The sequence below is a fragment of the Conger conger genome, chromosome 8 (assembly GCF_963514075.1).
Source record: "Conger conger chromosome 8, fConCon1.1, whole genome shotgun sequence".
NCBI lineage: Eukaryota > Metazoa > Chordata > Actinopteri > Anguilliformes > Congridae > Conger > Conger conger.
The window spans coordinates 50,808,773-50,836,176 of NC_083767.1; the positions used below are offsets into that span (position 1 = coordinate 50,808,773).

The 27,404-nt window shown below is 43.3% G+C and overlaps 1 protein-coding gene across 2 annotated transcripts; it reads right to left on the bottom strand.

Moving 5' to 3' along the window:
* Positions 1–50: 50 nt before the first annotated feature.
* Positions 51–27,305, bottom strand: cep290 (centrosomal protein 290). 2 transcript variants are annotated; one of them, XM_061252269.1, is made up of 54 exons: positions 27,170–27,305; positions 26,564–26,737; positions 26,036–26,113; positions 25,741–25,810; positions 25,520–25,566; positions 24,934–25,077; positions 24,632–24,685; positions 23,963–24,109; positions 23,545–23,727; positions 23,367–23,456; positions 23,071–23,193; positions 22,062–22,185; positions 21,600–21,772; positions 21,220–21,382; positions 20,971–21,071; positions 20,626–20,692; positions 20,315–20,436; positions 20,094–20,178; positions 19,830–19,963; positions 19,066–19,230; positions 18,445–18,594; positions 17,490–17,605; positions 17,305–17,407; positions 16,794–17,024; positions 16,317–16,490; positions 16,040–16,151; positions 15,140–15,345; positions 14,578–14,729; positions 14,283–14,394; positions 13,496–13,951; positions 12,780–12,944; positions 11,854–11,961; positions 11,359–11,493; positions 10,642–10,908; positions 10,156–10,263; positions 9,549–9,748; positions 9,183–9,396; positions 8,900–9,037; positions 8,446–8,667; positions 7,428–7,550; positions 6,739–6,878; positions 6,177–6,332; positions 5,364–5,487; positions 4,408–5,184; positions 3,988–4,122; positions 3,575–3,661; positions 3,286–3,450; positions 2,196–2,318; positions 1,865–2,022; positions 1,616–1,757; positions 1,276–1,349; positions 992–1,071; positions 635–693; positions 51–528 (listed from the first exon to the last, which is right to left on the bottom strand). In XM_061252269.1, the coding sequence occupies exons 2-54, from the start codon at positions 26,663–26,665 to the stop codon at positions 340–342; spliced, it is 8,073 nt and encodes a 2,690-aa protein (XP_061108253.1). In that variant the 5' UTR covers positions 26,666–26,737; positions 27,170–27,305; the 3' UTR covers positions 51–339. The 2 variants fall into 2 exon arrangements, with proteins under 2 accessions (XP_061108253.1, XP_061108254.1); XM_061252270.1 differs by lacking the exon at positions 4,408–5,184.
* Between the last annotated feature and the right edge of the window lie 99 nt (positions 27,306–27,404).

Below are 27,404 nucleotides of genomic sequence, written 5' to 3' on the forward strand. Positions count from 1 at the left end.
CGTAACACAACTCCATATAAAATGAAATGTGAAAGCAGACAAATACACCATTATAATATTAAATATTATAGTGTAAGCTTGTTTATTAACTTAAATCACTAACATAATGTAGAAAAATACAGAAATCTACAAAACATTTACAAACCTACACAAGTGTACACAATACACGGTAAATTATTTTCACACTGTTTATATCCATTAAGTCTCCTAACAACACACCTGACTTGAGCTAAAAACTACATTGATAAACATAGTCCATACTCATTGGAATTATATTAAAATCTTATATAAAGCACTTTTGGTGTACATTAGACCAGATTTTCCGCTTCATAAAGAAATTCAGCTGATTGAAAGATTAGTTGGAATGTCCACTTCCACACCAAACTGCTCTGAGACCTTTTTCAGTTGCTCCTCCAGAAGAATGTTCTTCTTCACCTCCAGGTTGTAGTTGAACTTAAGGTCCTCAATTTCCTCAAAGAATGTTGGGTCAAAGTTCTCCAGCTCTTTCTTCATTCTCTTCACTTCTTCCTTCAATATGAAATCAGTTCTGAGTCAGTTTGTGGAGAAATTAACGTAACTGCAGCATAGAGTACCATTGCACTCACACATTCATAGGACATGATGGTCTGAGTACCTGCAGTTTTCTCTTTTCCAGATCTGCTTGCTGTAGCTGGTCCTGCAGGTCTTCCTGTCCTATGATAAACAGGAGAAGCAGCATGCCACTGTCAGTTGAGCATGATGATGAAATGTTATGAATAAAGTAAAATCATTTTAAGTAACACTTACTTGTTCTCTGCCGCATAGATCAAAAGATAAATTTAGCAATATTCTGCAGTTCTCATTTTGTTACTGTAATCTCTATATGCTGAGGAATGTCTTGTTTTAACCACACCTTGCACAGTCAAAGTAATTTATAGACAATCGCAGGATTTTAAGGTGTAGCAAAGCTGAGCATATACACATTTGATATTGCCGAGGTTCTGCATCTCACCTGCTCTTTTCTGGTCTCTGTGTGAGGTCAGCTGCCGAAGAAGCTCTGCCTTCTCTTTCTCCAGCTGATGGTTTATCAGCCTATAAGAAACGGTGTTATTTAACAGAATCATCTTGACATAACTTGTCTAACTTCCACTACATTTTAAATTATTTTATCCTGCATGTCCTATATCTAGCTTCATTCACACTAAGCTGTCACTGGCAGGTTGCTTATTGAGGGACATGCCCACAATGATTTCCACAGTTCGTTCTACTTTAGTACAACACACAATGCATACATACCGCATTGACTGGAACTCTTTTGCAAGACCTGAATCGGTTTTGGCATCCTCTGGAAATCGTCTTAATAAGTCAACCTTTAAAAATGAATGACAAATTTTTAATTGTTAATTGTTCATTTCAGCTGTCCTTTATTCTATGATCCCGAGAATTCCAGAAGGTTATTGTTGAGAATGTCATTGGAGTTAACTCTTCACTAGAATCCATGGCATCTATGTGGTAATGATGTGTAAAATGTAAATTCCATAGTAGTTACAGTTACATTTTCCTAATTATGCAGACTTGTGCAGTTCATTAATTTCCCTTGGTGAATAACAGAATGAGAGAGGAACGTGGTGTGCACCTGCTCTCTGAGCTCGCCAATAATCTGTGCCGTTTTCTTCTCCCGTTCTCCTGCTTCTTGGAGCTGCTGTTTGAATTGTGAAAGACTGCTGTTCTTCTGGGCAATGTCATTCTCCATGTCTCTCATCTTATTTTCGAACATTCTGAGGATGGGGGGACACACACAGAGACACACACATTTTGAGAATAATTTAATGAGCACACAGAATTCTCGCACCAAGGTGTCTGGAGTAGAGGTGAGTGAAGTCACCTGGTCACCACGGTAGCCTTCCCACCCCTTCCTGCACGGTCAGCTGCTTCCTGCTGGGCTGGCCTCTGGCTGCCCTCCTGCAGCTGGGCCTGCAGTCTCTCATTGATGGCCTCCAGGCTGCTCTTGGCTATTCGAAGCTTCTCCGCACTGTCTGCTTCCTGCCACAGAGCAAGAGGAACATCCTGATGTTCTAAATTTATTTTCTTTATTTTGCCGCTGCATGACAGCTTAATTAGGTAAATAGCATTTCAAACAACGGTGTGCAGTGTGAATAACAAGCTACTTTCTGATTTTAGTTTCTGCTCGACAATGTGCACAGAATTTGTATTACCTTTCTTAGCATCTTGCGCAAGCTCTCGTTTTCCATCATAATTTTCTCCATTACTTTGGTCCTAGACTCGTTCATCGCAGTTTGTTGTGCTCCAGTGTGCATTCTAAGCTGCTCATAGTCTGACTGAACAAGAAGAAAAGAGGCTAAATGAATGTGAATGAACGGACATGGTATGTGGTTGCTTGCCCTGAAAACAACTTATATATAAATATCATGATTACCATTATCATCCAGCACATTTACTGTACATAAACTTAGGGAAATAAATAAACTTATATAATTAGGTGCAACAATATTGTATAGACCGGCTCAAGAATCTTGCACACAAGTAGAGGCGAAGAGGAGTTTGCAACTGTTTGCAGGAATGGGTGCATTTAGCTCCAATCTTGGCCAAAGGGAAATATTGTATGGGAAAGTAGGAAAAAGACGGTTTAATTATCATGATAGAGAATAACAACTTTCCCATTCTTTGTGCCTCACTGCCTCCAATTTAATCAGCCTTCAGACCTTCTCTGAATGTGTGCAATCTGCCTAGCCGCACTGCCACAGTGTTGTGGCAGAGATTCAATGAGAGAATAAACTGAACACAGTTTGGTTAGGGTGAATTATACCTCACCCGAGCAGCAGCTCTGCTAATGCTTACTTGTGGCATATATAGATGGCAAATTAAATAGATCCAATAAACACATTCTTGGTACAGAGTCCTCTATTGTCTGAAATCAGCAGCTCATAAAATTTAGATTCTCCTGTAAATTAGAGATCCAATTGACTCATTTGCAGGCTATAAAAGACATTGTATTTGTACTGGGATTATAAATACCTAAGTTTTTCAATAATTTAGTTCTTTTCGTCATTAGGCAGGGTAATTGAATTGGAAATCGAAGCTGTGGGTAAGCTACCTTGAGTTACCTTTATCATTAGAGCAAGTTAGATAAATAGGTGTGAAATTTAGCAAGCCTGAGTTTTTTCCATTAGTGCATGTTAATTGAATTGAAAATCAAAGGTGTACGCATAAGATACCCTGCATTTTTCCCCCTTTCCATTAGCGTATGTTAATTGAATTGGAAATCAAAGGCACGGTAATAGGTACCTTAAGTTTTTCGTTCTCGAGCTCCAGGGCACTGAGCTGATCTTGGGTGGGGCCAGCTGGGGTCTTCTTCAGCGCCTCGTTCTCTCTCTGCACCCTCTCCACCACTCTCTGCATGAGACCGATGGTCTTCTCCAGCTCCGGGACTGTCTTCCCGCTCCGCCCAGACTGTGAGTCACATTTGCACTCACAGTTAAATCCACCTGCTCACAGAACACCACTGCAGACTTCTACGGGCAGCCGGGCTTCAGACCCAGGTGTTGATGGTGTGTGGTGTGTGGTGTGTGCTCACCCCACGGATATTTCCCAACTTCCTCTCCATCTCCACTTTCTCTTTCTTCAGAATATCACACATCTCTTTCAGGTCGCTCACCTGGTCCTGTGCATTATATCAAGAAAGGGAATCGTCAGATGCTCCCATCAGAGATGGTGACAACCAATTAGTTGATTAATTGGACTGGAACATGTTATTCAGTACAGCCATAATATATGCATACTTGTGAATATGTGTGTACACATACATACATAAGTATATAAATGGTCTTTGCCCTTCTTACACTTGTACTGCTGTTAATACTGTCTGGTTAATAGATTGTTTCTGGAAGAATATAATATCTGGATAATATTCTTTTTTATCCAATACGCTCATATGTTGCCACAATGTCTGGGAAATAGGCTTACATCACTACTATAGTGCCGTCTCACCTTTAACCTGGGAAGATCTTTGTTGGCCTGCTCAAGCTGGAATCGCAGTTCCAGGTTTTCGGAAGAGAGCTTGAGGTTTTCCTTCTGCAGCTCACCCTCCCTCTGCGACGGGGTCCCAGAACCCCTGCCTGAAGTCTGAAATGGCACAGAGTCGCCCTTTCACTCGCCAGAAACAATAAATGAACAAGAAAATAAATAAATATACAAATAAATAAAAAGGCAAGTCTATCACACCAACTGGGAAGTGGAAGGCAGAAGCACGTAATGCAGAGACAGACGGTGGGAGACTGACAGGAAGTCTACTGCATTGCACAGGCATATTGATCTGCATTTGTTCCTACGACAAGGAAGTCTAGACTTATACAAACTTTTGCCTTTGTTCCTAGAACGAGGAAATCTAAGGACACAATGTATTTTTACCTCAAGAAGTTTGTGAGATTTGTGTTTGGTTTTCTCTCTCTGCGCATCTTTGGTCAGGGGCTCCGATTCAGGGTACCCAATCCCCTTCTCTAAACCTTCCAGTATGTTCTCTGTGACATCAACTTCCAGCTTTCTAATAGAGCTCTTGGGATCCTCATGGGCGCTAGACTCAACCTCCAGCACTGTAATGACTGACTCCTCCATCGTCTCTTCACCTGCCTCCACTTTCACTGCCTTACTGACCCTGCTTCTACTGCGTTCAGACGGCAAACTTTCACATGCAGCCGTGTGTTCTTTTGGATTGAGTATGTTTCCTTCAGGGTTGTCACTAGCAGAAGAGTTTGTTGTGGTCTCATGTTCTTCTTGGTCATTTTCCTCCCGATCCACTTCATTTTCTCTCATACTAGTTGGTTCCTGTTCTACTTCATTCCCATCTCTATCTATCTGTTCATGTTCCACTTTGTTTTCAGATGTATCTATCTGCTGGTGTTCCAATTTCTTTTCACTCATATCGGTCTGTTCCAGATCCACTTCACTTTCACTCATATCACTCTGTTCTTGTTCCACTTCATTCCCATCTGTATCAGTCTGTTCCTGTTCCACTTCATTTTCAGACATATCTATCTGCTGCTGTTCTACTTGATTTTCACCTACGTCTGTCTGCTCCTCTCCCACCTCAGTTTCTAAGCATGTTGTGTTCTCTTTGTCAGAGCAAATTTGATGGGAGAGAGTCCCCTTGGTGGAAGACACACGGGGTGGAGAAGTTGATTTCTTCCCCTTTGTACAAAAATGACCAGAGCGATGATGGAAAGAGAAACAGGACAGACATACCATCAGGTGGCACAGGTTAACCAGTATTGACATATGGCATAAGAATGGCATCAACCACACATTAAATGTGAAAATAATGTCTGTAGGAGGTGTTTGCTTGTATTCAGAAGGAAAGTGACACTCACAGATGGTCTTGATGGGGGCTCTTTGGACAGCTGTCTTTCCAGGGAATGGATCTTTTCTTCCAGGTAGCGGTTTCGAAGATCCATGTCGTCAATCGCGGCATCTCTCGGCAAGGCCTGCTGTTTCCTGAAATGGGAAACGGTGGCAATAAAGAGATTGGAAAGTGGGGGTTCCTCTTCTATATAAACACAAAATGTGAGGCTTTCATACCCTCTAAACTAAAGTAATCAAAGTACTGTGGTCATGCTGAGCACATTCAGAAAACTACAGAGCTGAGCAGATAGTTCCACAGAAAGACATAATACGCCTCCATGCTTAACTTCTTACATTTCAACAGCTGTTCTTCTGAAAAATCTGAATTCTCTCTGATCTCAACAAATTGTTTATGTGAAAAGATAATATATCTGGGGACCCAAAATAGGAGAAGAAACTGTTAAAGGATGTTCAATGCCAGACTGTTTTTTAACTGGAAGCTAGTGCAGGAATGTGGAAATGTGAGTTCCCTCATTCTTTGTTGGAAGCATTGCTGGTAAATGTACTACAACTTGCAGGCATGAGAGGACGTGGCAACATAGAGAGCTGTCAGGTGAATCACAGTAGTCCAGATCAGATGAAAATATATGGGCTAAATGGTTGGTTCTTCAACTTAAATTCTTAAAATCAGTTTCACTGATCACACATAATAGTTCCACCAATACTGGGATTCATGAAGCCAGAGTCACTGGGGGGAAATGATACTTGGTGTCAAATTGTACAGTGTATATCTTCAGGGTTTCGAAAGCTCAAATCACCTTGTGGGATTGAGGACTACTCACTTTATGGTAATGATCTGCTGTTCAAGCTCGGCGTTTCGACTCTTCAGCTCTTCAATCTCTCTGTCGGACTCCACTGTTCTCGCTCCCACCACCTGATCCACCGTCACGCCGCGAACGCGAAGCTTCTTCTGCAGGGTTGCCTTTTCTTGTTCCAGCCTGAGCCGAGACATTTCATAAGCATTGAGCATGACCTACAGTGTTCCATCTTGGCTAACTACTTTCACCACATCCAAGCGCGGGAGAGCTCAGTTTGAGATACCGTGTCATGTTGATTCCTGTTGCTACAGATTCAATTCAGACTGAGTTATACAGTGCTGTGAAAGTGTAAGCTGTGAGAAATGTGTTTTAAATTACCTATGCTGATGTCACATACTGATGTAGCACTTCATGTTACAATAGCAGTCACTTCAACTCCAGGCCAGTTGTAGCAAGAATTTAAAAACATATTGTTGATGTTTTGCAGAGTAGGGTGAGATCAGATTTAATGCTAAAGTTGTTTCACAGTGCCCAAGGCTCACTGCTTTCATTTCAGCAAGCAGGGAGAAGGCGGGGGTTTTCTCACCTGCCATAAAGCTCTTTCAGTGTGCCAAACTGTTTGGTTAGGGAGTCGCTCTCTCGCTCCTTCTCTCTCAGCTTGCTCCGCACGCTCTCCAGCCTGGCCTGCCACTTCTTCCCCTCCTCCCACCGCAGTATCTCTTCTTTCTGACAGACAGATCAGAGATTTTAACACGGTGACCAGGGGCATTTCTGGAACAGACCTGGGTCAAATATTACATTACATTACATTATTGGCATTTGGCAGACGCTCTTATCCAGAGCGACGTACAGTTCATAAGACAATCCTCCCCTGGAGCAATGCAGGGTTAAGGGCCTTGCTCAAGGGCCCAACGGCTCTGCGGATCTTATTGTGGCTATACCGGGATTAGAACCACCGACCTTGGTGTCCCAGTCATTTACCTTAACCACTAGGCTACAGGCCGCCATGTTTGTTTGTGGATTCAAATATTTTTCTGTGTGTAATTGATCTTGCCTGGTGCAATTGAGCTAATCAAGAGGACTAGGTCGGTCAGGTTGGTAAAAACATGGAATCAGATTTGAGAATATAATGCATCATCCCCAAAACATTATTTGCTCCAACCACATTATCAATGTGTTTTTCTACAATATACACTACATTTTCACCATTGTTTTCCAGGCAGAAAGGAAATCCATGTTTGGGTCAGATATGCAGCATGTGACGGGGAGTTTCACCTCTTTGGCAGGTTTTCTCTCCGTGGCCTCGGACGCTGACTGCTTCTCCAGCTCCGACTCCAGCCTCCGGATCTTCTTCTGGAGCTCGTCCACCGACGGCCCCTTCTCAGCCTCCGCTTTGCTCTGTACCAGAGGTGGAAAATCCAGGTCAAATCCAGCAAAGTCCTCCCTAGAATTTTGTTCCAATCACCTGGATTTGTTAATGAGTTCTTGAGCCAGGAGGTAGAACTAATTAGTGAAATCAGCTGGATCAGAGTTCATGTGTGGAAGAAACACGTCAGGACTTTTTTTTAACCTATGCTCTGTTCGAACTGGTAACAGAGGCCATGAGATACTGCATATGGGATGTGTCAGATTTTATAAAATCCTCCTTAACGAAGGATACAGGAACACCACAGGCAGAGATCTCTTTTTTTGAAAACTGGATGGTACACTGGCGTACCGCATAGGAAACGTTAATACTTTCTGCTCACATCTTTCACATTATTGTTGAACTGTTGAATTGTTTAGCATTTTTTTAAAATGCCTTTGATCTTGGTAACAGGACTGGAAAAAACCCTGTCAGAAAAAAAAAACTGTTGATTTTGAGCCATATGAATTAAGCACGCTGTGTCAGATGTTCCAAGTCCTAGGCGTGTTCGCTGGGATCTTTTCACCCTACATAAACCTTAATCAGACCCACAGCGACTTGAACCAAGGACTCTCACAGCACATATTCCTGTGGGAGTGAGGACTCTTCTCTCTCACATCACACCACACATATCAGTATACAGTGCCGTCCCAGCCCAGAGGTCTCACACTATTGACTACCCACTCTCTCCTGCACAGGACTCTGAGGGGGACCAGAATCAGGTTTTGAGGGGGAAATAAATAAATAAATAAATAAAAACACAGCTGAGATCCTGGATGGTCAGGCCTGTTTGCCATTTCACAATGGAAGGGGGAATAGTCTCTGTGTACATACTCGAGCATTGAAAGAAGTCTTATCCCACACATTCTCTGGCGTGATGACACAGACCTGCAGGCCGGTGGTGAGCCTCTTCACTCGTTTTTTCAGCTCTTGGACCTCATCCTCGCTCTCCTCCTTCTCTTTCTGCAGCTTGGCCTGAGTCTTCTGGCTCCGCTGCAGATCCCGGCTCAGGCCCTCGGCCTCGTCCCTCAGTGAGCTCTCTCTGGCCCTCGCCGCCCGCAGGCCGTCCTTTGCCACCTGCAGCTCCTCGTTCACCTCCTGGATGCGAGCCTTTTGGAGGAGGAAAATAATGTAACAAAAAAATATTTTTTTCTCCTCTGGGTGAGGGACTGCAATTGCACCACTGAACAAGGTACATCACTTTTATATTTATAGAAAATACAGATGCAGTATATAAAGCCGCAAGCTATGTGCGTTGCCCTGAAGAAGGATCCCGACTGTCTCCTAGTCAACGTGATGTATCAGTGCTCTGACACAATTATCGCTGTGTCAGACTACCTACCCGTAAATCCTTGGTGTGTTTGTCCACAATATTCTGGATGTTCAGACTCTCCTCTCTCTGTGCAGCGTTGCTCACAATCTGGAGCTCTGCTTGCGCGGTCATCTCAGCGCGCAGTTCCAGTAGAGCTCTACTGAGCGCCTGGGAAAAGCACAGGGGGTTTGTGAAAGAAGCACGTCTCAACCCAGGGTGATGTGCTACTGAAGTTGGGTTCCAGTGAAACCACAGCCTTCCTGTTGCCTGACTGACTTTAACCACGTAGCTCAGGGGCAGGGACTGCTCTTACCTTCTGCTGTTTGTCTTTCTGAGCAACTTGGCCTTTGAGCCGTTCCACCAGGTTCTTCATGGTATTTGAGGGTGACCTGATGTTGGCCTCCTTCTGGGCCTCCAGCTCGGTCCGGAGGTACTGAGCCTCCTTCTCCATCTGCGACATCTGCGCCCGCAGCTCCTCCACCTCCTGTTCCAGCTGCTTCATCTGCGCAGCATGGCGCTCCTCCAATCTGAGAAGGAGCTAAATGTCATCACTGGACTTGGTTGAAGGATCCCCTCATTTCACAGGGTAGGAAGGTTAGGGGGTTAACAGGGGTAACTGGTTTTCTACTAAGTTATGTTTGCGAATGCAACTGCACAGTTGTGACTCCAGGGTACTTACTTTTCCTTCTCAGCTGTGTGGTCTTTGACCTTGGCTGCAGCGATCTGTCTTACTCTCTCTAGCTCGGCGGTAACACTCTTCAGCTTGGCATTGAGGGAGGACAGAGAGTTGTCCTGTTCAGCCACAGTCTGCTCCATCTCTGCCAAGCGCACCAGGTGTTTGGTGGTGGGAACGTCTATGGTGGGCTTCTTCATCAGCTCCTGAAAGACGAGTGTCCATTTCGCTCACAACTTCCAACATACTTTCATGCTATTAGCGGCGATAACAGCAATAGAATTCACTGAGAAAATGAATCACTTAGGAACAGCTACAGTAGGAAATTATTTTCCCCTGCACCATTTTCTTTATTCACTTAGATCTTAAACTTTGTAGACACGTTTCTTTGCACTTGTCACTTCTTTTCACATTTTCCTTCTCCTTCCCCTTCACGGGATACGAACCCACTGAAACGCTTTTAAGCACAGTCTTATTTGTATATAATAAATACTAAAATTAACTTCTGAATGTGATGTACAGATATTGCTTCAGTAATAATACTTCAGCTGAAGGTGTAAAATTAAACAACTCCCTCTCCCTTAGTGCTTCTAACATGCGAGAAGGTGCTCACCAGGGCTGTCTGCTTGAACTTGTCCAGCGATGTGTCTGTATGCAAGTCCAGTTTCTGGTGCAGGATCCTCATTTCCTCTTCTTGTTTCTTTGTTATGTCTTCCTGCTCCTGAGAAGAAAGGTAAGTTTGAACCAAAAATCATCCATAATGCAAAAAGTTGCTAAAAACCAGCACGACAAAGACTTCCAATGTCGAAACATGCATCTGTTTTTCTTTTAATTTTTCATTAGGTGCCAAAAATAGAAAAAGCAATTAAAGCCAACCATCTGTTTAGTAAACTGTGCATTAAGCTGATTATTCAAAATAGATTAACGGTAAACAAGAACAAACACATCTATAGACCGTAACGGAATACAAAAAAGTGGCAAAGTGTTTTTAATGAGAAGTTCATAATTACCCACTAAACTCAAAGCAATGAATATGAGAGGCCCTAGGGGAGGGTTGGAAACTGGGGCAGAGAGTGTACACGCGATTGGGGGCCCGTACCTGTCGGGCCCGAGCCAGCAGGTTCTGGTACTTCTTCAGAACCTCCTCTTTCTGGTTGAGCCGGGCCTGCAGGTTGTTGATGGTCTGGTGGGCCACCTTGAGGGCTGGCTGGCTCTCGGGGTCCTCGTCCCTCTGGGACAGGTCAGCCATGAGCTTCTCCCGCTCAGCCACGGCCGGGAGGCGCAAGCGCAGCTCGTTGATGACCTTGTCCCGCGAGAGCACGTTCTGCTCCGCCTTCCACAGCGACGCCTCCTTCTCCTTCAGCTTCTGGAGGAGGACGAGGAGAACACGAAGGACATCGGACACAGAAATCACATTCCTGACTGAGTGTTATGTGACCTCTTCAGGACAGATTAATAATATGTGCGAACAGAACGACAGGACACGACTGGAAATTAAGTCAATTTCATGGAACTAGAGAATCCTTATCAGGCATTACTGAAGGAATAATCTGTTTGATTTTTGGGAACAGAAACAAGCTCGGAGGGGGGGATAGAGCTTTTGCGGCTCGAAGACAGACTGATGCAGGGATGTAAGGAAGCTGCATGTACCCGCTCCCCTCACAAGAATGTTCACCATCTGTTTGCAAGTCCATTTTCCTGTGATGTTTTTACTGAAACTGAGGCTCACCACAGTTGTAACACAGTTGCCAGCATGTCAGAAGGACATTTTACAGCAAAACTTGAGAATAATTAAAGAAAGGACAGACGGCACTACCTCATCCAGAGTCTTGCAGGCGGCTTGTGTTTCTAAGATAGTACGGACATGGTCCTTGATCTTCCGCAAAGCAAAATCCAGCTGGTGGGCAATTGGCATGGAGGGGTCTGGGAGGGATCCGGTCGCCTCCTCAAACTAAAAACAAGGCCAGAGCTTATTAAAGACATCAAACTACAAACAAGGCCAGAGCTTATTAAAGACATCAAACTACAAACAAGGCCAGAGCTTATTAAAGACATCAAACTACAAACAAGGCCAGAGCTGAACAAGGTTAAAAACACTGAAATGAACAGCAAGACCACCAGACATTTGAACTATAAACATGCTTATCCAGACACAATTAAAACTATAAACAAGGTTTGCTAAAGAGACACAAACATGGATTTCACTAGAGATGAACTACAACAAATGCTGGGCTTTGTGACACAGGTTCAGAGTAGAGCAGCCAAAATCCAAGTGATTAAACTGAACTGAGTCTGTTTCCTGTTTCAGTACCTTTCGGGCAGTACCCAGGATTTCATTCTGCTGCTTCTCAAACAGATCCAGCTGTCGCTCCAGTTCCACCTCCCGCTGATCCCAGGACAGCTGCCGCTCTTCATGGAGCTACAGAAGAACATATTTTTTTTAAATACATGTAAAATAAATATACACAAATGGTGTGCTGGAAGCAGAGTATCACCACTCAGCATCTGTCTAAATCAACTTGATTTTGATATTATGTTTTTAGTTTTTATTGAAACTAAAATGGCTTAAATGCAATATACTGAAAGGTAATATTATTAGATGTAAACAAGTAAATAGAAGCCAGTTGCTGCTGTAAAAGCTGGTGTATTTAGATTGCGTTTACCTGCTGCAGTTGTGCAAAAACAAAGAAAACAGCTCCTGAGTCATATCTCATTGCCAAATAAAGGTAAAATTTCTGCCTTTGCTGTCATCACTAGATTATAGTGCACAGCATCCCTGAGGCAGTGTCAGTATTCAAAAGTCTGTCTAGTCTAAGAAAGGGCCCAAGAACCAGACCTGACTGACTTTATGGCTCCAGGGAATCAAACAATCGGATGTACTGTATATGTAGCCATCATGAAAGGGGTGAGCTGGAAGAAGGACCTTTTGTGAAAGGGTCCATCTGCCCGTGGGGCTATGCTGTTCTCATTTTAAGAAACATTGTTGTGATTCTGGTACGAACCGCCAAAACATTTGGACTGCTGTCAACACAAGAGCCTTAAAACTTGTTTGCGCACGTACTTCATTATTCAGAGATAAAAGATTGATTCGGGCAGGCCCCAAACAAATTAGAAGGGAGGTAACAAAGGGTGTGATACTTTGAAAAACAAATTAATCTGTGGATTAGTGCAGCTATGAACCCAGATAAGCCATAAAATGACTCGTTATGCCGTTTTGGCAGTTGGCGGGTGTCTCACGTTGTTCTGCTGGACGATGTCCTCCTCCAGGCTGCTGACGCTGCGCTCTTGCTCGGCCGCGACGTTCCGCAGGTACCTGATCTCCTCCTTCAGGACAGCTAGCTCCCTGCTGCGCCGAAGCTCTTGCAGACGCAGATCCTCCATCTTCTTATGCCACTCGCTCACCTGTTCAATCCCCACACCACCCTTTCAGAATCGCTGCGTACTGCAAGCGGATAACGTCACAGTGTCCAGAGAAGCTGGTTCTGAGCAACGATATAAAATATATACACTGTACAGGACCTACAGCTAATATTTTCCCAAGGAGCACATACTATTAGTGTAAGCGGAAAAAGAGTACACTAATGAATCCCAACGAATAGATATTCTCCTAAATTATTTATCCAGGTGGCACACATTTTTTAGGAGCAAATGGTCCTGAAGCACACTGGCGTATCTTTAAATGCTGCTTATTCTTTACTGTATACTTTTGTTACTACCTATAATTTAGCCAACACAAAGACAAATTCATAGCAAATCTGAGTAATGTTACAATAAAGTGCTCAAGTATTTATTAGTTGATTAAAAGAGTTTCAGGTGAACCCAAGGTGTAACCTGACTAATTGAAAAGCAGAAGGCTGGTAGTTCTGGATGAACCATACATGTAGCCCGATTGATCTACTATCAGAAATGTGGAGGACGAGCAGCGGGTGAATTCTTATCTGAACTAGGTTCACCTTCTGAGCACCCTTGCCGTCTTTCAGGGAGGCGATGAGCTCCTCCAGCCCGCTCAGACGGAGCTCCAGCTCGGCGGCCTTCTCCTCCGCCCTCCTGCGCTCCTGCTCGGCCCTCCGCGCCTCCTCCTGGCCCCGCTGTTTGTCCCCCTGCAGCTGCATCATGGTGCCGGAGAACTTCTCCTGCTGCTTGAGGGGCAGGGCTCCGGCGAACTGCCGGCGCAGGGCCTGCACGGTGTGGCGCAGGTGACGGGCGCGGTTCCGGCCCTCCAGCCGGGCGTGGTACAGGGCCCGCTCCTTGTCGTCCAGCCGCTGCTCCGCCCGGAGCAGGTGGGCCTCCAGCTTCTGGGCCTTGAGCGAGGCCGCTTCCAGCTTGCTGACCGCAGTGGCCTCGCTCACCTGCAGGGCCACGATGTGCTGGTGCAGCTTGGCGATGAGGGCCTTCTCATCCGACTCGCCCTGGGGGTCGGAGGGGCACTGCGTTAGGGTCACTCGGTATACAGCGGCCGGAATATGCCGGATGAACCGATAAAAACAAAACCAATGCATCCATTCATGGACCTGATGTTGAGGGATAATTTTTGCCATTTACGTAGAGAAATCTGTCTCGGTGCTGCCTGTTGGATCTGGACCAGTCTAGCATAGACGCGAGAAGTTGTTCAACATAATCTCAATGAATCTATTCATCCCATGGTTAAGTAGATTCCCAGGTGTAAGTAAAAAGTACCACACCAACTTGGTACTTTTAACCTAAAGGGTTATATCACACTGAGGCTCATGTCCTTCTCACCTGATAGTCCAGCACCTGTCTCCTCAGAGCCTCCACCTCCTTCTCTCTGGACTGTTGCCTGGCCTCCAGCGTAGACACCTGCATTTTGGCCACGTCTGAAATTTCCCTTAACCTGGGAGAACACAGTGCAGTACAAAACTTACAATATAGAATAGACAGGAATGTGTAATACTGCGTATGATATATACATTAACAAGCAATATTGATTCTGTTAACAGTGGATTTTTGATTCCGTCTTAGATTTTATGATATCCACTTATTTTCTGCTTCTGTCCCGGCCCTGTCCCATGCTTACTTGGACACCTCGATTTTGAGCTCAGCCTCGGCTCTCTCCAGCTGGCTGATCAGCACGCGGTCGGCGTCGCTGACCGTTTTGCTCACGCTGTTGGCCAGCTCGTCACGCAGCTCCTGCTCCGTCCGCTGGGCTTCCAGGTTCTGTTTGGTCAGCTGCAAAAGGAGGGCGGCCATTTTACTAACGCAGGACCACACGCTGATCAAATGCAGTATTTCCATTTTGCTTTCCAAACATCAGGCAAAACTAATTTCACCTTCAACGCAAGCTGAATCAACCAATCAATCTATCCTTGTCTAACCAAAAAAAATAAATAAAAAATAACATTGCACTTATGATGACGACTATATGTTTAGAACAGCATTCCATGTGTATTTTCCTAGTTCTGGATGTGATGCTTTGACTTGTGGTAGAACCTATGCACTTGTAAGACGCTTTGGATTAAAAGCGTCTGCCAAATGACAAAAATGTAAAAAATGTAATGTAAACCTACTGTGGAATGAATGTAACTGCGTTGTTTTAAGCCAGCGTGTAGAATCTGTAAGAGCTGAATAGTGATGTGCACCTCTGCAAATTTAGTCTCGAGCTCTGTGTTGCGATCCTCCACTTGTCTGAGGGAGTTCCTCAGGTGCTCATACATCCTCTGGGCGTGCTCGGCTCTCTGGCGCTCGTTCAACTCCCTCATCTCCAGCACCGCCATCCTCTTGGACACCGAGGCGATCTCGCTGTTGGCAATGGCTTTCGACGCCTTGTCCATGCCGCTTTCCCCGCCTACAGCATTGAGACAAAAGGAATGAAAAGAAGTGGTGTTCAAAGCAGAAAAGACACACCAGCACCTTTGCATCGCGTGGATGACGACAGTGAAACTGTAGTATTCAAGTTTCCTACTTCTTTACATCCTGGGAAACGCTCTTTATTTTCTGCACGTAATTAAATCAAAACAACTCCTGGGGTTAACCTTAATGTGAAAAATTAATTAGCCAAGCCAATTATATCAGTTGGCTAGGTATTAATGGGTAAAATCGTATGCCTCAAATGATGTACATTGCCAAATACTAAAGCATAATTTTGTTTTCAGTGTTAGCGTAATCACTCTGCTTTGAAGGTATTAAAAATGTACCAGACAGGAACAGCATGTAGTTTAAGTGGAAAATCTTTGGCACAATGTTCTTGATGTGAAAAGGCTTGTCTACTTGTTTGTGGTTCTATTATGATTTGACAAGATAAACTTGTTTCTCAAGGATCAGTAGCATTTAATTTCCCATACACTCAAACCATCTGCATTTTTGGATACATTTGCCAAGTGTGCATTTGATTGCCAACAACTAATTTCACATTAGTAATATTTGCATATTAGACAGGGAACTACAGGTTATTCAGACTTCTGTATTGTATGTTGTGTATACCCTTCGGTCAAATGTGGCATTCTTGCCTAAAACCGATGTACAGCTGGGAAACGGCATACCTGACTTAGCGGTGTGTTCCAAGGCCTGCTCTAGTGTGTGCAGTTTCTCCTTGCTGATCTCAAGCTCCTTGTTCAGACCCTGGATCTGCTCATGCAGAGAAGCATTCTCGCTCTGCAATAAAACAATAGTGTTACTGCTAGCAGCAACTCTGACATTTGAATGTCATATCGGAATCCCGAGTTTCAGGCTGCTTTATTTTCATCTTTAAATCTTAGTTCACATGAAAAATCAATCATCAAACAAGTATAATCAGAATAATAGCAGTTGGTTTCTAACCTCTAATTGCTCCAGGTTGGTGGCCCTCTGAACGAGATTGTTGTCCTTCTGTAGAAGGTCTCTGTATTTTATTGTCAGTTCGTTGTATTGTTTGTTGGCACGCTCGAGTTCAGAAGATGAGACACTGTCGTCTAGAGCTTTCTGCAAGGCTGCTATTTTGAAAAAGGCCATATCCTGAGAGAGGAACAAAACCCGACATTTTACAGCCATTTTATAACTGAAATCCATCATTCAAATCAGCTGCCACAGCTGAGAAAGACAATGAAATGAACTGTGATAGGTGACGAGACACTGAATTATACCGACCAGTTATGAGACATTAAAATTCATTGTGATTGGTTAAGACAGTCATATAGGTTGTGTGATTGGTTGAGAGACACAAATGACTCCAAAACAGAGATGAGATTGAACTGTGGTCAATTACGACAGAACTGCAACTGGTTATGACTCACTCAAATGAGGTGGGATGAGACAAACCTTATATCTCTGCAGATAGCCGATCCTCTGTGTGACGGTGGCCTCTGACTCCAGAAGGTCGCTCCTCAGTTTGTTATTGTCCTTCCGGAGGTGCTGCTCCATCTCCAGCAGGGTGGTGTAGCGTCTGATCAGGGACGCCTCCTTCACCCGCAGCACCGTCATCTTCCGGGCCGCTTCACACACCTGCTGCTTTGTTTCCGCAGGATCCTTCTCCAGAACCTCCAGCCAGTGCTGGGACAAATATTCACACGGGCCCCAAAATGAGCTTTCATCTAAAGCTAAAGTTTCCAGCAATAATGTGGCACTGCAAATGATAACTCCTGAAATATTTAGCTTGAAACCTCTTCTGTGATTTAATCAGGAACATTTGTAATTTCATAATACAAAGCATTTTAATGACCAGGAATAGTTATAAGAAGGTAAATTAACAAACCAACATAAAGACTGAAACAGATAGGTGCTTGGTACTGGTCTTGAACTTAGATTTGACCTTACAGAGTCTCCAACTTACATCAAACTCCTTTATTTTCACTGAATCCACCTCTTTCTGCTGTTCAAGTTTATTTTTCAGCTCAGTTAAAGAGTCTCTCTCCTTTTGCCAAGACTCCTTTTCACTGAAATGAGACATACAAAATGCAGCTGACAATACTTGTACATTTAGGATTGTATCTCAGTGAAAATAAACAAACACTGTACCTATGGTAGTCCTTGTATATTAGTCCCTGCTGGTGTCGAACCACAGCAAATTTTCCCTTGTACTCCTCTAATGCTTTTTCCAGTTGCTTATTTGATTCTTCTTTGTTTTTCAGCTCCTAACAGGGAAAAATGAGTCAATGATAATACAAAAAAATTATTTCTCAGACGGAGCAACACCATTGTGCATCTGCAATCTCATTTATGGTGAATCTGGATTACATTTAGGTTCATACCTGTATATGTGTGGCTGATTTTCAGGTGCATGCTTGCAGAAGTGTGAGTGTATATTGGGTGCATACCTGTAGAAGTGTGATAGCATATTGGGTGTATACCTTTAGAAGTCTGATAGCATACTGGTGCATACCCACAGACGTGCGATAGCATATTGGTTGTATACCTCTAGAAGTCTGATAGCATACTGGTGCATAACCACAGACGTGTGATAGCATATTGGGTGTATACCATTAGAAGTCTGATAGCATACTGGTGCATACCCACAGACGTGCGATAGCATATTGGTTGTATACCTCTAGAAGTCTGATAGCATACTGGTGCATAACCACAGACGTGTGATAGCATATTGGGTGTATACCATTAGAAGTCTGATAGCATACTGGTGCATACCCACAGACGTGCGATAGCATATTGGTTGTATACCTCTAGAAGTCTGATAGCATACTGGTGCATAACCACAGACGTGTGATAGCATATTGGGTGTATACCATTAGAAGTCTGATAGCATACTGGTGCATACCCACAGACGTGCGATAGCATATTGGTTGTATACCTCTAGAAGTCTGATAGCATACTGGTGCATAACCACAGACGTGTGATAGCATATTGGGTGTATACCATTAGAAGTCTGATAGCATACTGGTGCATACCCACAGATGTGTGATAGCATATTGGGGGCATTCCTGTAGAAGTGTACTGTAACTGCATATTGGGTGCATACCTGTAGAAGTGTGATTGTATATTCGTTGAGGGAGCTGATGACCTCCACACTGGATGGGGCCATCTCCTCAGGGAGGCTCAGGCTCTTAAACGCGATGCTGTTTCCTCCAGACCGCCTCAGGGCTTCCACCTCACTCTCTAGTATGGTCACCTAATGAGCCAAGAGATACATGGTATCCAGCTGTACATGGGAGGGGTAGCCAGCTCGCATAATAGTGTGATTTATGACCCACACCCATTATGTTGAAAAATGCAAGCAACCACTGTAGCCTCGTGGTTAAGGTACATGACTGGGACCCGCAAGGTTTGTGGTTCAATCCGAGGTATAGCCACAGGGATAAGAACCGCACAGCTGTTGGGCACTTGAGCAAGGCCCTTAACCCCACAATGCTCCAGGGAGGTTTGTCCCTTGCTCACTCTAATCAACTGTAAGTCGTTTTGGATAAAAGCGTCAGCTAAATCACATGTAAAGTAATGTAAGTGAAGTAGTAATAATAACGTAATAGCAAGGAATTAATAAGGTAATGCTTGAAGCCTTGAAGATGTATAATCACATGACTGTGGGGAAGAAAATAACATGTCAAGTCTAGTCATTAAATGTGGTTTCATTTCCCAGCAGTACCTTTTCATTGGCTTTTGCCAGCTGGCTCGCAGCCTGGGTGGCTTCTTCCCGAGCAAGCCGCATTTGTTGCCGGAGCTCCTCGTTCCTGCCCGTCAGCTGGTCCACCTGCGCTTTCAAGTGGATGCTGGCATCAAACTTTCCCTCCGAGTTCTTCATCTCCATTGCCTGATGAAAAGTAGGAGACAGTCCCTGAACAGGCTGCAACAGAAGATCTCCCAGTGCTCAATACCACACATTGTGTGATGGGAGACTAAAATTTAATGAACACCAAAATGATCGGTGCTATAACCTGTAAGCAATGAATTGCTCATTTGGACTTATGGGAGTATTTAAACCTATGGGCAGAGATTCTGCACACAAGGCACTAAGAAGTGCAATAGTTTTGCTCACTACACATGCTAGAAAGATAAGACATCAGAGCATTTTTAGAGAAATAAAAATATATATATCTTTGTCTGTGTGCTAGGGAAAAAAAAAATCATTAAAGTACATACAGTAGCATAGATTGTACATCAATATATGAGCTGAATTTTTTTTTTTTTCGCATGGGAAAATAACCTTTTTGAGCTAAATATAGGTTTCATTAGCGGGCAACTTCATATCAATCAGAAAAACCGATAGCTAAAACGCTGGCCCCTCGATTTGAACCAGTTACAGGGTTTTAAGTAAGATTTAACTAGAACAGACGACAGCATGTCATAAAGCCACACTCCCCCATCCCTACTTCCAGCTCCAAAGACAATTAATATGATATACAAACATACACTGACGAGCCGCTCCAGCACAGGAATGCTGACTCCTGTTTGAGCCTGCGTGGTTCTGTGGGTATCCTGAATGGCTCTCAGTATCTCCTGCATTCCTTCTTCCAGCTGTTTATTTTCCATCAACATGTCATTCACTTGAGAAAATGGGGGAAAAAAGCAGTTAATGGACCCAACTTAAAATATCCCAGCAAAATAAGCGGCATAATACATAAAACAAACACGTCTATGCATTCGCCTGGCGATAATATGTGAAATTATATTTACATTTAGCTTTCAATTGAGTGGACTCTGTTCTTCTGAGCTCCAGTTCCCTTTCTCTGCTATTCAGGTCTCTCTGCAGGTGTTCATACTGGAACAAACATGTAAAATTGCGTTATAAATACACTGACAGAAAAATGAATATACCTAAAATTAAACATAGGGTTATGATCTACAATATAGTACACCTGCTAAGCAGTTTACTTGTATTTTTCCCCCCTATATACCTTCTGTTTGTGCTCATCTTCATTAATGAATCCGTGGGATGCTTTTGGAGACATTGTCTTTTGGATGCTCCTGGTGAATTTACCATCATCGTCATCAATCACTAAATGACTTACAGACAGCCCTGAGTGGGACAAACACAGAAATACACGTCACATATATAAAGCCAATAATTACAATAAGAAAACCTTAGTTCAATAGTTCACAGCAAGAGGGAGGGTGACGCTCATGGCGTTTTGTGTCTATAGCTTACACGATCTTTAACAGAGACCAGGTGTGAGTTCTATAGCTGGAGATCTCTCTCTCCTTTTACCTTTATCCTTCACCAGGTTTCTGATCTGCTTTTTGTGCTCCAGTCTCTCTGCTTCCAGCCGCTCGATCTGTGGAGGTGTTCAAACCATTAAAACCATTAAACCTGAATAAATCAGTACACCCTGCCTGTGTGAGGGACAGGGACAGACAGAGGCCCAACCACTCAACTCTAAAGTCCCCCTTTATTTCTTATTCATCATGTCCTTATGTTTGCATCACATGTAGCATTGTGTTCTTGTTTGTATGTATGTTTTTAATGCTGAATTTATCGTAACTGCTTGGTTTCAGTCTGGCTGTGAAGTGCATTGGCTACAGTACTTGGTAAGTGATATATGAATCAGTGTACCTCCTTTAGAAGGACCTGGTTTTCTGCTTTGTACTGCCGTTGTTTCAAAGCCTTGGATCGCCGGAATTCTGATAAATCAACCTCTTCCTTTGGATTTAATCCTTTAAAAAAAGGGGCAAAAAATGTTGAGACATAATATACAAGAATCATCTTATTAAAAATCTATAATGATTCTTAAAAATAAGAGACTCTTTTATGCGAGTTACTCCATGTATGGCCTAATGTGTGAGAATATGTAGCTCAGCGGACCCAAACGCTCTCTCATGTCCTCGTTCTCATCCAGCAGGTCATTGACTTTCATCTCCAGCTGGTTGATCTCCTTGGTCATGGCCTCAGCCTGCCGATCCCTTGACTTCAGCCGGTTTTTACACTCCTTTATCTCAGCCACAGCAGCCTCCAGCCCTCCCGTGCCCTGTGGTCACCAAAGGGAACACAATGTCACAAATATGATCCCAGAGATAAAACAATGCACAGGGATATGGCAGGCTACGCATGCCATTACAAAGGAGTGCTTCTCCTGTGAACTTCCTGTGACCTTCTTTTTGCCCTGAGGTTAACAATTAGAACTAAGTAACCGGCAACAGGACATGGCACAATGTAAGCCATTAAGTAGACATTTGAAGTCATACCGACTCATAGACTCTCATGTGGGCCAGGGTTTCACTGAGCTCTTTGTCCTTCTCCCTGGCGTCAGACTCTGCAAGCTCGGCCACCCTTTCTGCATCCTGGAGCCTCCTCTCCGCAGCCTGCAGCTTGGCCTTCAGGTCATCCAGCTTCCTCTGCTGCATCGCGGAGGGGGCTCCTGGGGGTGAAAGGTCATGGTGTCAGCCAGTTGCAGCCTAAAGACCCTCCAAAGTATCAGCTGTGGTAATCATACCAAGACCGATTCCACTACTTCATCGAACACAAATACAACAGTGTGAGTGCTATATTCACCATTACATCACACATTAATATGAAAAAAACTATATGTGGTCCATATGCAAAAATAATTATTCTACAAATGGGAGAAACAAGTTATTTGATTAGCATGGCAATCTAGAGCACAGCACTAAAAATTGCTTCTCTAATGGAATGTATGATAAAGGCACCTCTGTCTTTCTGAAGGGGCTTTTTGAGCTCTTCCACCAGGAGTGCGTTTTTCTCCATCTCTCCTGTGTACAGCTCCACCTGCTCCGTCAGCATCTTAATCTGATGGTCTCGTTCCTGCACGGCCTGAGGAGTATGGACAGAGCTTGACCCATTTGACCTCCTGTACCTAGTTACCAGGTGTCCCTGTGTAGACTGCTGTACACCGCAACTACAGAAGAGGTATTCAGTTTTGGTGCAAAAACATCCCTTTCTTTCTTGCCCTTATTTTCTCCCAATTTCTGTGTGTTTGTGTTTATCTCTGTGATCTCCTCAATTCAGTTGAACTATTAACTTCCCAGTGCACCAGTTAAGCTTAGGGCAAACAGTGATTGAATACAGGCCTTTCAGTTGGAGGCAGACATTTCAAGTGCATTGAGTTCAGTCAGCATGTGGGTCTTCTGGCTGACCAAAGGGGTCAGACAGAGATGCACTGAGCTGTGAATGTCTCACTGACTAATGTCTCTGCATAGGCAGGCGTCGCTATGGTTACCGCATAATAGAACAGTGCCTGAGCAAGAGTCACCCAGCAGCCCAATAATGTCCCCTTCTAAAGAAAAATCATTGTTTCATTTGTTTAAACACCTCAATTCATGTGTGGATTTTCTACTTTGGTACAAAAACAAGAACACGGTGACAGGAAAAACAAAGTGAAGGAAGAATGAGAACTGAAGGGAAGGCAGAGTACTTACAGCACAAAGTTCATAAATAACCTGGATGGAGATTGGGTAGCGGAAAGTGAAAGGAAAAGAGTGAAAAAGCAAAACAAAATAAGTAAATAAAAATAACTTTACACCAAAAAAAGAGCTGGCACAACAGAAAGATGTGAAAACAGAAAGCAGTACGATAATAATGAAACAAAAGGCCCTGCCACTACGGCCAAATTCAGCTGAAAACCAAAACCAAAACCCAAGGCAAGATCAGTGCAGTACGGTTTCAGTCACAGGCAATCAGCATGTGAAGCATCACTACCTGCTGCAGGGCCATCACATTGCTTTTGTCAGAATCCATCTGTGCTGTCCGCAGTTTATCTTTCAGGTCTCTGAGCATCTGCTGGTACTCAATGATTTCATCATCCTTGGCTGACAATATCCTCTGTGAATAAACCATTTTTTTCCCATTAAATATTTTTTATTCATCGATTTTTTTCATTAATTTATTCAGTGGCTAAGGACTGGATTACTAATACAAATCCAAATTTACTTTTTAAACTGTCTTATCAAACCATAACCTTTGGTCTGAATGGGACTGAGTGTGAGCAAACCGACCTTCCATTCATCCACCTTGGCATTGACAGCAGCCATCACAGGATCATCTTCCTCTGCTCGAGCCTGTATCTGCTCCGTTAGCTCTCTCACCTGCGGCCACACAAGATTAAATGACACAGGCACAAACACTGAGAGTGACACATGCACACTATGATGCTGGAGTGGCTGGGATTATTACCTGAATCTTGGCCTGGTCCCTTTCTTTTCTTAGCTGGTCCATGATAATGTCAGTCTGCTGCACTACGATTTTCATCTTATTGTACTCGTCAGTCATCCTCTCCATCTCCTTCACCGACTCCTCCAGACTCTTCTCCATGTGCTCGCTCTGGGCCTTCAGGTGGGCGACTTCATCCTCTGCACGCTGCAGGACAGAGGCAGGGACACCGGCTTATGAGTGCAAAAACCATTCAATGAAGGATCTGACTGACTACAGCAACCCTGGCCCATGTCACCCAGGTATACTTCCAGATTCTCCCCCTAATGTGGCCCATGTTGATAGGGTACCTCCAGATCCTACCCCCCTAACGTGACCCATGGTGATAGGGTACCTTGAGGTTGGTCCTCCCCCCTTAATGTGGTCCATGTTGATAGGGTACCTGCAGGTCCTCCATGCACTGGTATAGCTCCCGGTTGGCAGAGTTTAGCCTCCTTTGAGCCTCGCTGTTCTCTTCCCTTGTGGGAACCGGGTCCTTCTGGTCCAGCTCGCGTCGGTAAAATATCACATCCCGATTGAGCTGCTCGTTCTGCAACCGCATGCACACACATGTACACACATGTACACACATGTACACACATACACACAAAGAGAAATTAAGGGGTTTGGGACATGTTTGTGAAAACACAGCAGGATAGGATTCGCTTTGAGAATTTGACCTGATAAGATTACCTCACTACTCTGCCTCTAACTGCTAGAACTCTGCAGTTCACTGGCTCTTTGTCTACCTCCCTTCTTACCTTCTTCCTCAGCTGTTTTATCTTGAAGATTTTGGGAGAAAAGAGGAGAAAAAGAACAGATGCTGATGATGATATAGATGGTATTCAGAGAAAGAAGTTCATAAGAAAAGTGGTCTTAAAAAAAGAAAAAAGAAAAGCAACTCAATAATTAAAAGAAAAGGAAATACAGGGAAATTAAGAGTAGCTCCCCACTAGCTTTCTCTGTACTTATTTTTTATTCAAACATTCAAGTGAAATCTGTCCAGTGGTGAACGTCATGAATAGCTTCTAGGGAAGGCACAGAAAGTTCTTACTGAAAAATGAAGGCTCACCTCTCTTTTCAACTTCCTGTTGTCATCCTCTGCTTCTTCAGCACGAAGAGACAGCTACAGAAACAGATAATGGGAAAACAGCCATAGCACCAACATTTATTTATGCCTATGTTAAACCATCCACATAACAATGATTTTGGAAACTGCCATTAGATCTGCACTGTGATCCGTGGACTGCAGAAAACAAACTGTATCCTAAGATATATATTTCAATTACTCTTGTGTTAAGATGAACCAGCACCAATACACTGTAAATGTACTGATAGATGTCTCATTAGTATTATGTGTATCTCAGACTGTACCTCCTCATTGACTTTCTTCTCTTTGTTCAGGTCCTTCTCCATCTGGACCAGCTCCTTCTCTTTGCGCTCCACCTGAGCCTCCAGTTGCCGGATTTCATCCCGAAGGAAGCGTGTGTCTCTTCCCCCGGTCGGGCGCTGGGCCATCTGCACAGGAAATATCAACAGATCCAAACAAAACTGCGTGCACAAAAAACCTGGATTCTGTCACGCACCACCTGTTTCCATTATGCACACACTGATATAATAACTATAAAAAGCCATCCACTCAAATCTTCATTACATTACCTTAATTCAAAATAAAGATACTCCGCACACGAGGGGGGTCACACCAAAACAGCTATTTGCTGAGGGCAGCACAGGCAACAATACCAGCGAAGAGGAATTAGCCTGATAATCTTCTTAAGGCCGTCTTTCTATGGCAACCAGTCAGGTCTTGTGCTTTAGGCTCACTGAGTTTACCCACTGACTTGGGTCTAGTATAGAATCTATTAGAGTCATAGCAACTTGCTCTATACAGAGAACATAGCAATGATAAGAAATTCAAATTTTTTTTACATGATTTTAAATGGGATACTTTCAATCTTACCTCCAGCTCATTCTCTAATTTGTACACTTGGGCCTTCAGTTGGTTTTCTGTGGGACATGAAACCAAAGTGATTTTTCTTTGTGTTAAGCAGCCACCCATTTCTGGAATGCCTTTTGCGTTTTTCCACACACACACACACACACACACACACACACACACACACACACACACATATATATACACATACACACACACACACAGAAGAAAAGTCAAGAGCATACCTATTTCGGCTTGATCTGCACCAGCTTTATCAATAACTTCATAAGCACAGCTTACTTCCTGTACTTTCATCTAGGGAACAATAAGAGACATGTGAATACATTAAGTGATTTATAGGACAATAAGAGCAACTTTGAAGTGCCACATTATTTTCTAAAATGTACTGTAAATATAGACCTAAACTTTGTACATAGGTAAATATATATATATATATATATATTCTACAGGAATATACAGTATATGGCAGGAAGGTTTTTTATCTTCTTATATTTTTCAGATACAGAAAAAAAGTCTAACCTTCATGATGGTCTGGGTGATTCTGAAGAGATGGATTATTTTTTTGGTATCACCTTCTTTCAGATCTCTTGGTTGAACCTACAAAACATGACTTATTTAAAGCCCTCCAAATTCACCAAACATTACCAAATCCCATATTATAAAACAGAAATGGTTATATTTGAAAATGTAACCGTAATTGATATCGCAGCTGTGATGTGAAGCAGTGTTTCCTTGAGTGTAACACAATCTCCGACATGACGTTGAACATGGAACATTACCTTTATTGATCAGCTAAATCATACAGTAAGCTTTTGAAAAAGGCTGTGGTCACATGTATTATATACAGAAAGCGATTTAGGCAGTCTTGGATAACGTATAGTTGTATACAAATAAAGACTGAACTGTCACTTGACTGCGTCTAAACCTGCATTTAAAAACAGCTGTACGTTGTACAATTTCCATGTACATCTTGTGAAAAAGGTAAAACACCAAGATAATGTGATAGTGTCTGAAAAAGAAATAATAGACATATGTCAATGGCAGTACCTTTGATATCACATCGACAAGTTCATCTGCTTCTTTTTCCAGACCCTCCCATTCATCCGGGTCAACCTCCATCAATTTATTCCAGTCTATGCTAGGAGGCATGATCAATAGCGTGCTATTCTATTCAATCTCCTGAAAACAACTGTAGTCACTGAAACTGCTTCATGTCCTATCCTGTGGGCAGGAAAGGGTCGTTACACTTCATTATTGAATGTATGGACAGTAAATTACATGGCTGCAAACTCGATGAGTTTGTGAGACGCTAGCATGGTGGAAAAGGGTAATTTTTGAAGTTACAGCAGCTAGTTAGCTAGCCGACTCTAGGTAGCTATGTCACTTTCATCGGTTTAACAGCAGCAGAAAAAGGTATCACGTCGTCTGCGCTCTAAATTATGTCACTGTACAGACTGTCAGTTATTTCGTTAACATTACTTCACCATTCCCCCAATAGAGCAAAATATAACGTTAGCTTTCGCTAATAGTAGCCATAGTTAACTAACATTAGCTGGCGGTTAAAGGTTAGCAAGCAGGCTAAACTGATGGCTTGACTTTTATGTTCACGTTAGCTAATTCACCCTTAATAATAAATGTCAGATGTCATAGTACCAGGGTGCCTGTCGACTTGTAGCTTATTGTTGAACTCGATGAGAAAATGTTTTTTGAAACAGAGTCAGAATTTTTATACACAAATACAGAACCTCCCATCCCCCTAATAATAAAGAGAATCTTTCCGACAGTTACCGCTGCTAGGCTACCGCTGAGAATAGTCGTAAATGAACAAACTTGCCACTGCATTACGACATTGTCGTACCAATACCGTAGAGCTAAACGAAGCTAAAGA

Coding starts and splice junctions, on each gene's coding strand:
- cep290 (XM_061252269.1), bottom strand. CDS start 26,665: ATGCCTCCTAGCATAGACTGGAATAAATTGATGGAGGTTGACCCGGAT. Junction 6,879..7,427: donor AGAGAAAACCTGCCAAAGAG/GTGAAACTCCCC, acceptor TCTGTCTGTCAG/AAAGAAGAGATACTGCGGTG. Junction 3,662..3,987: donor AAGATCTTCCCAGGTTAAAG/GTGAGACGGCAC, acceptor TATAATGCACAG/GACCAGGTGAGCGACCTGAA.